Source organism: Passer domesticus, chromosome 3 (genome assembly GCF_036417665.1).
Source record: "Passer domesticus isolate bPasDom1 chromosome 3, bPasDom1.hap1, whole genome shotgun sequence".
NCBI classification, from domain to species: Eukaryota; Metazoa; Chordata; class Aves; order Passeriformes; family Passeridae; genus Passer; species Passer domesticus.
The window spans coordinates 4,874,366-4,883,484 of NC_087476.1; the positions used below are offsets into that span (position 1 = coordinate 4,874,366).

A 9,119-nucleotide genomic window follows, 5' to 3' on the forward strand; every position below is an offset into this window, starting at 1 on the left:
AGCATTGTGAGAGGCTGAGTCGCCAAGTGTCCTCTCCCCGACCGAATTACGGGGTTTATATCGGGAGTGAAAGGATGTGTTTAAGCTTGTATGGAAAATGTGTTCCTATGTTAGGCCTTTAGACCAGCGGTGTTTCTCTTCAGAGTAAATGACGGTAATAACAAACTTCCCGGGACATTCAAATTTCACAAATTCTGTAGAGACGTGTACTTAACACGAGTTCCAAACCTCTCCTCTAACTTTGATGTTCGATATTTACACTGACAGATGGTTATCAAATGAAGTGACACTCAAAAGCTAGTTCCACACCGGTCTGTAGCGCCACTGAAACCACGTTTCCCAAAAAACTCCTTTTTTTTCCCCCCCTCTCATGAGATCAAACTACCGACTTAACAGCCCGGCGCCAGGGAACACGTTTCTCAAACTATCAGGGATCATCCCGATTAAACGCGGAATGTTACACCGACTCAGGAAAACTCTGAATTCAGAGGGAGTATCCGAGAGCTACCGAGGAGCAGATCGTTTGTAAAGTGCAAATGGACTGTGAAATGCGAAGTGCTCTAAGCGAGTTTGAAATTACTTCTGACAAACGGCAAATTACCACTTTTTCGGCAGTAAATCCAAACTACGCCAAACAGTGGGGGTGGGAAAGGCAGGGAGAGATGGAAAGGGATGTGTGTTTACAAAAACTGATAGACGCAAGTATTTGTAACCTCTTACCTCTTCTTATCACACCTCCTTGCCCGTTGAGTACAAGTCCACACTGGGCCTCCACTGAGCTCTTAAGTAATGAGGGGAAAACAAGGAAAGAAAGGAAAGAAAGAAATCAGACACAGAAACCCGCAGAGAGATCACACAGCTTTTGCTTTGTTACATGACTCGCCCAGGAACAATAGTTAAGGTGAACTGGAAAAACACAGTTACTCTCAGAGAACCCAAGTGAAATCCTCCCTCCATCCTGCCATCTGCCCCTACCCCACCAAATGCAGAATAATTTTCCTTTCATTGCCATTTAAACAAGAATTTATCCCGAACTGGCAACTTAGGAGGGCAGTTACATAGCAGGATAGACAGACAAACAAGTACTTTTGAGGGAAGTGCATTCCCGCTCCACAGTTGCACGCACAAAGCTAAAAATGTACTTTTCTGGTTTTGTATGATTAGCGGTATATTTATATTGGGTCACACAGCTAAATTCACAGATGCGTTTTGGGACACGCATACACCGACTTAGAAAGTGTGCACAGAAGTAGACAAAGAGCACAAACAACAGATGACCTATTGGGCTTTGCCGGCTCCACAGAGTCGTGAGGGTGCTGTAACAATGCGTGTGTCCGCACATAGGTGGGGATGAATATGCATCTGTGTGCGCACACACACAGGCACCCATGTGTGAGCGAGGGGTGAAGAACCATCAAAAAAACCTGCCTAGGGCTTCTGGTGCACGTCCGAAGAGATCTCACTTCTTTATTCTCCTGTTACAAGGCTGATTATTTGGGGATCTTCGCCCTCCTTAATAAATATTTTTATTGGAGTGATAAAAGACTTGAAAGGGTTGGGTTTTCTTTGGGTTTTTCCTTATGTTGGGGTTAAAAAAACACAACAAACCAAACCTAAATCTTTGCCCAGTGGAAATGTGTTAAAGACGCATTTTCCTCTACAAACAAACGAGGTATTGGACATGAAAGAGGCCTTTAAGGGTGTTAACCTATTCAACAGCCCGTGAAGAGTTAAGTAAATGCGGAGAGAGTCGGTGCATAATAAAAACCCCACTTTACAAAACAATCTTTACAGTCCTGGCTCTCTCCCCCACTTTCACCATATTGGCCCTGGCCCTGTAAGACCTTCCTTTTCAAGGCCCTTTTTTATTTTAAGTGTTCTGCCTTAAAGTGATTATGAAATCAATATGAAAAAAACTTGGCGACTGAGCATAAATTAAAGCGGTGATGGGAAAAGGTGTGACAGTTTTCTTTGTTGCCCATGGAAAATCTTTTTAGGGCACTGAAAGATGCCACTCCAGCTCCAAGACTGTTTGCATCTGTTAGGCTGACTTAAACCGCCCTCGAAACTATTGGACATTCACTTAAAATTCTGTGCAGGGAAAAGTATATTTACATTTGTTGCATTTGAAATGAGGCATATGCTGATGAACGTTTTAAAAAGAAAGACTAAGGAGAAAGGGGTAGACTAGTTAGACCATAATTTTGGTTTAAAAGTATTTCTGTGCTATCTTGTTTCTGCTCGCCACCAAAACGCTTCCCTCTACACCCGCAGTGATATTCGCGAGAGTCCAAATTTGTTCTGAATCACCCAAGTCCTAACGACAAATACTAATATTTTCAACTTTTCACCACACAGGCTTTTGATACCTCTGTACACTCCCTCTTGTGTTCGGAAAAAGAGGGAGGAGGAAAAAATAAAGAAGAGATTAAGTACAAATACCTAAGTATTTTGTTTGATAATAACTTGTGATCGAAAAATTAATATTTTCCAAAGGAAAGCTGTTGATTTTCTTCTTCGTTACATAAATAAAGAGAGGCTGTGCCTCTAGCAGCTTAACCAACCTTTTTTTTTTTCCTTTTAGAAGGGAAACATGTTGTTTGGTCGGATGACATTGCATAAATGACCAGTTGAATGGCACTAAGTCGAAAATTGGATAAACTATGGTGCTTTTTTGCCCGGGACTTAGGCATTGTCTGCTGTCTTGCAAACGTTCCTAATCCCCTCTTTTGAAAAATACAAGGCTTTGTGCCTGCCAAAGAAAAAAAATTTGTACAGATACAAAAAAATCAGCAGCAGACGTGGTTATAAAAAGGAGTAAATAGGTTTTAGTTGGGGTTGAGCAGTGAATGGCAGATTTTTTTTTTTTTTTGAGGGGTGTAACATAAGGAGATCCTTGTGAAAAATGTAAACAAAAAAATGGCCAGAGAGGACAAAATTATATGGTGAATTTTAGTAGAGAAAACTAGGTTTAAATTGCTAGGTTTTACTCATCTGAGGTATAAAAGATAACATTATTTGTTGGTGGGTTTATTTTCCTCCTAGAAAAAAAAAGGGGCAAAAATATTTATTTTTCCTGATATAGGTAGATTGTTTGGATTATTTTCCGTGCTTTGATTTTAAGGAAAGAAAATAAACCTTCATTTTACAAATTTCGGATTGATTTTTTTTTCCCCCAAGCCCTTGACCGCTACATCTTTTTGGAAAGTCCACCACGGCCAGCTTTGTATGCCAGGGAGCGAAGTGTGGGGGAAAAGTAAGTACAGTAAATACGGTCCCGTTTGTCTCTCCCTGCCGATGGGGAAGCCCTCAGTTCCTCAGCTTGTCGGGGGAAGGAAGGTTTGCTTTTTGATTTGGGGCACATTTCGGAATGGAGGTTAGATACAGGATGACGTTCTTTGCAATTTTGGAAACCAATTTCATTTAAGCAACCGGCTCAGTTTGGCGGAGGTGAATTTTTAGCGCGCGGGAATGGATTTCTGAGCGGAAAAAGCTGAGCTTTTGATACACAGAAATAAAATTTTTTAGATGGGTGCAGGTGCCAGTTAGCGTGGAGTGGATGAATAATTAGATAGATAGACAGATGAATTTAGCTTTACCTACTTTATCTCTCACCCTATTAACACCTAGATCGGATATAGCGAGGCATTTTTATCATTCTGACTTTTTTTTTTCTGACGAACATTTGCTCCCGTTTATCTCTTTCCTCCCTCATATCTCGGAAGGTTTGCCTTTGTAGGTCTGTCGGAAAGCAGATTTATTTCCTGCCCTGCCTTTTTTCTCTTTTCCTCCTCCTTGCCTTCCTTAAATCACTTGCCTGCTCTGTCGCTGCAAAGTGCTCCTTGCCCCGAAAGAGAGGAAAAGTTTAGGAAAAGCAAGAAGATGGGTTTGTTCTGGTTTGATTTGAGTTCTGTGTGACTGGGTAAGGGCTGGCACACGCACATTCACCCCCAGATCTCCGGGGGACCCCCACGGTCTCAGCCAGCACAGAGACACAACCCACGCGGCAAAGGCAGGCGCGAGGTTGGTTTTGTTCGATTTGTTTGTTTGGCCAAAGAAGACCGCTAGTTTTGTTGATTTTTTTTTTCTTTCCCCTTCTACATTTTTTTCTTGCTGCTACTAATCTGGAAGGGCCGGGCGCTGGATCGGGTTTGGGATGAACCTTCCCTCCTTTGTATGAGCGATTCCGAGCAGAGGAAAATGGGGGTGGGGGTGGGGGTGGTGGGGGGGTCCAGGACAGGGGGAGGGGAGGGGTAGGTGCCTCGAAAGGAGATCGCATGCTATTTACCTGCAAATCGTCTGCTCCCGAGGCTGCAAGCCCGAGGCTTGGTCCTGGCAGGAGTCTTTGATCTGGATGCATCCCATATTGGGATCCATGGCTCATAAGAGACAGGTCGTGGCGGCGGTAAGCATCTAAGCACCCCAGCTCTCTCCTCTGCTCGTCCAAGCAGGAGGACTTGAGTGCCCGCGCATTGTGCAGGTTGATAAAATCAGTGGGTTCTCCATGGTGGATCTGCTGGTAATATTGCTGGGAGTGGTGGAGAGAGTTCAAGGAGTAAGCGTCGGGGTTGACTGCCGGGTGGCTGTGTTGGAACTCGTAGTGGAAGGACTGGTGGTGCAGTGGGGTGTACTGGTGGTTAGTGGAGAAGTACGGGGAGGCGAACTCGGTGCCCGTGGTAGAGTAAGTGAGAGGAGATGAGGAGGAATAGGCGACGGTCGAGTTGGCCACAGACTCCAGGCATCCAAGCTGCATCAAACGGTAACTGTTTGATCCGTCATGACGTATCTGAAAGGAAGAAGTGAAAAGAAGACCCCAAAACTGGAGGTTTGTCATTGAAAACCCCGGGTACGGTTCTTCCAAGCACTCTGTCCTGCATAGCTTCTCCCCCTGCAGAAGCGTCTAAGCCTGCGAGCGGCAACCCCAGCAACAAAAGATCCTTTCCTACCTTGGGCTGGTGCCATAAAGGTCTGTTCAAAAAATCATAAACAGCCCAGCCTGCCCTTAATACTGTCAAACAAAAGGAATCCACACACTGAAATAAAAACTATCTATCTATCTATCTATCTATCTATCTATCTATCTATCTATTCATTCATCTATCCATCCATCTATCCATCCACCTCCTGATCACAGCTGTAATATCTGGGGCTGACACAAAAAAAAAGTCATCAAACAGAGGAAACTACCGAGAATACACACAAGTCCCGTCCCTATGTTGCAGCGTTACACATTGAGAAAGCTTTGCCGCCTGCTTGCCTTCCTTTCTTCCTTCCTTCTTTCCCTTCCCTTCTTTTTTTTTTTTGAACCCCTATTTTTCTTTCTTTTTAAAATAACGAATCAGATCCAAAATTCCCCCCCTCTTTTCCCTGCGTTTCGAAAGAAAGGAGAGGTCCTGCTTTTTTAGCGAGAACTCCCCATTCCTGGCGAGCTGGTGGTGATTTCTCTCCACTTCATTATATTATTAGGGGTATTATTCTGATTTTCGTTCTGGCAACGGTTTTAACGTGGTAATGAGTTGCCCTTGCTGGCGACAGATGTCATAACGAATTTTCTCTCTATACTTCTTTAAGTTATCTCTGAAGCCGGATTATAATTAAACGTAACGGTCCAATATGGATTTTAAAAAAATGGAAACAACCACACAGGCACATACACACACACAAGATGCACACACACATCCACACACACGCGCACACACACACACACACACACACTCACACACACAAAATACCTCTGCATCGTGGACGAGACCTGGAAAGGTAGTTGACATTTTTTGGTTCTCCGAAAAAAAAAAAAAAAAAAAAAAAAGAAGAGGAAAAAACCCCCAACTCTGGATAAAACTCCCCTCTCCAAATTTAAAAAAAAAAAAAAAAAAAAAAAGGAAAAAATTGAAAAATCCAAAGTTCATGTATTTCCCCAATTTTTTTTAGAAAAAAATCTCTACAGACAGAGAGAATTTGCAATGTATCTGCATAGATCAGATCTCTCGCTTTTCCATGCACCTCCTTAAAAACCTGTAGGAACAAAATTTTCCCTCTGCACAAAAGCTGCTCCCTGGATCAGATTTTGTACTTGCTGGGTATTTCTTTGGCTGATGTCGTAGGTCCCTTGGTAATATAGAAGTTTTGAAAATTAAGCATCAGCACTGAGAACTGGGAGGACAATAGATAGAGGAGCTTCATCCCAGGAGACAAGGAATAAATATTGTATCTTCGCCTAATAAGGAACTGTAGGTTCTTTCAACATTTTTATACAATTTTTCCTCCACTCTTTAGAATGCTTTTTCTTACCCAGGCTAATATGGGAACTAATCTGATCGAAGGGGGTATTTTGTGTACATTTTATTGGGAAGACATAAAGCTAATATATACAAATATATATTATTAAACCATCCTTTTCAATAGGTAAGTGCTCCTTCCTGTTGATTATACTGCTTCTAAATACTGACCAGAATCTAAGATTGCACATTTGTATGTGTGTCTGTTTAAGTGTATTTTTTTTTTCCTAAATGAAAACTATGTGGTTTGTTTTGGTTGGGGTTTGTATTTTTTTTTTTACCCTTTCATTTACATCGAATTTAAGTCCACCCCACACTCCAACCTGCTTTTAAAGCTGCCTAATATGTTATCTTACAGGCTTCTTTAAATAGCATTTTCAAACATAAAACTAGGGTGAGACCACAAAGTATCGCTGCAGTGACATATGATATTATGGAATTATACATAAAATACATATAGATCTACGGAATTACATCTGTAACAGGCGAAAGAAAAACAGGGAAGGGGACGTAAGAGCTAAAGACCACTGATGTCTGGTTCGACATTTCCAAGTGCCGATATATTTTGGAGAAGGGAACGCACGGAGGCTGCGTAGCCCTGGGTGGCAAAGCCGAAGGGGTACGTGATTTATTTATTTAGTGACACCGGTCCGAGGAGCTGCCACTCGGGGAATGAGTCCTGTCTGCCTGCTCGGCGCCCCCCTGCTCCTCTGCCCCCAGGTAGCGGCTCCCCAGCCCCGCAGTGACTGCGGGCTCCGCCCGGGGAGCGCCGGGGGGGCCGCCCGCTGCCGGGCGAGCTCGGGGTGGCGGGGGGGGGACTCACACACCCTCCGCGAAGATGCCAGCCCAAATGGCATTTCCCGACGGGGAGGCTCTGCTGATGGCTAGCACCCGAGATAAGCCTGGAGATAGGAGAGGGTGTAACTTGCTTTTAATTGCCATTTAATTTGGGTCGCGTTTAAGCGTTTAAGCTGCGAAGGTGTCTTAATAATAAGCCGGAGGCAAAGAGGCATGTGGCTCCCTGCCTTGCTCTTTCCTCTTTATTTATTTATTTTTTTTTAAGGTCCAGGTTTTGGGAGGGTTTATTGGTATCTGTTCATGCAGGCTAACAGGAGCTGTCACTCAGCCCTCTTTTCTTCCTACAAATGGACAAAGGCACACGACTGGAATGGAAATGCATTGTCTGAGATGGGAAAGTGCGGGTATCCCGGCGGGCGGGGGGGCAGCGGGAACACATCACACCTCTCCAGAGCGCTGCTGGGGAGCAGGGCTCCACCCGAGCCCCCCGCCCCGCCCGGCCTAGCGGGGAAGGAAGGAAGGAAGGAAGGAAGGAGGGAAAGGAAGGAGGGAAGGAGGGAAGGAGGGAAGGAAGGAAGGAGGGAAGGAAGGAAGGAAGGAAGGAAGGAAGGAAGGAAGGAAGGAAGGAAGGAAGGAAGGAAGGAAGGAAGGAAGGAAGGAAGGAAGGAAGGAAGGAAGGAAGGAAGGAAGGAAGGAAGGAAGGAAGGAAGGAAGGAAGGAAGGAAGGAAGGAAGGAAGGAAGGAAGGAAGGAAGGAAGGAAGGAAGGAGGGAAAGGAAGGAGGGAAGGAGGGAAGGAGGGAAGGAGGGAAGGAGGGAAGGAGGGAAGGAGGGAAGGAGGGAAGGAGGGAAGGAGGGAAGGAGGGAAGGAGGGAAGGAGGGAAGGAGGGAAGGAGGGAAGGAAGGAAGGAAGGAAGGAAGGAAGGAAGGAAGGAAGGAAGGAAGGAAGGAAGGAAGGAAGGAAGGAAGGAAGGAAGGAAGGAAGGAAGGAAGGAAGGAAGGAAGGAAGGAAGGAAGGAAGGAAGGAAGGAAGGAAGGAATTGTTTTTTTCTTCTCATTTGGATTTCCTACAGTTCTAATTCTGCTAATGGAACACAAATATTAATCCCCAATATATAACTGGGAAAAAAATCCAGAATTTTCTCCAAGTTCACATTTTGTTTAATCTTCTCAAGATTTTGATACTTGAGAGAATTGAAAAATGCCACAGGACAAACCCCACCCTAATGATGCAAACAAACTTTGCCCTTTCCAACACCTCTTTGGAGTGTGGAGAGCGCAGTGGATTTAGCCACACCAGCCTTGAACAGGAAGGATTAGACCTGACCAAAAAAGTCAACACACCGTGAGCACACCTTCCTAAAGGAGGGAGAGGCAGGAGAGGTGTTCCTTCCCTTCGAGAAGGAAGACAAAATCCCTCCCAAACATCCATGGCGGAGCGCTCCGCATCTCTGCTGACTTTGACTATTTGCGCTGTGCCACTTTAGCACCGTCTGTGTGGCTTGGTTTTGTTTTGAGGAGGGATGAGAAAAGGTTTTCCTCGACGTGGCCGAGCAAGCCCGGCTCAGGGCATGAACGGGGCACAGACGGCGAGGGGACAGGGCCAGGGCGAGCGGGGCAGCGGCAGCGCGGAGCGCACCGAGCCCAGGCGCTGCAGGGCGGCCGCGTTCCCCAGCGAGTCACCCCGCAAGACTCTTGCTCCTTTACGCACTCATTTATCTCATTTATCTCATTTCCAGGAAGCCACGGGTGTGAGAGAGCGATGTGGGGACACATTCCCTCCTGTTCCGTGCCGTGGGTGCCGCGGTGCGCGGATGCCCCGCTCCGAGCGCCGCGGGCAGGACGCGCCCGGCGCAAGGGCCGGCGCCTTCCCAGGTCTCTGCCCGAGCTGCCAGGAGATCACCCCGCTGCAGGAGAGCAGTTTTGCCAGAGATCTTCCCCCGTCCCGACCCCTTCCCCCTCCATCCTCCCTCCCCACGCGCACGCAGCCCAGACGAGCCCACAGCCACGCTCCCAGCCAGCCCGGAGCCCAACTTCGTTTCAAA

The 9,119-nt window shown here is 45.9% G+C and overlaps 1 protein-coding gene across 3 annotated transcripts in view; it reads right to left on the reverse strand.

Annotated features, from left to right (window-relative positions):
* The window catches only part of TFAP2D (transcription factor AP-2 delta), a 50,216-nt gene extending 44,431 nt beyond the window's left edge, over positions 1 to 5,785 (reverse strand). The window contains exons 1-3 of one of the 3 annotated variants that reach the window (XM_064411645.1): positions 5,733 to 5,785; positions 4,289 to 4,786; positions 721 to 781 (exon numbers count right to left, since the gene is read on the reverse strand). In XM_064411645.1, the coding sequence (XP_064267715.1) occupies positions 721 to 781; positions 4,289 to 4,786; positions 5,733 to 5,771 (598 nt within the window). In that variant the 5' untranslated portion in view covers positions 5,772 to 5,785. The other 2 variants (XM_064411646.1, XM_064411644.1) reach the window with 2 other exon arrangements.
* Between the last annotated feature and the right edge of the window lie 3,334 nt (positions 5,786 to 9,119).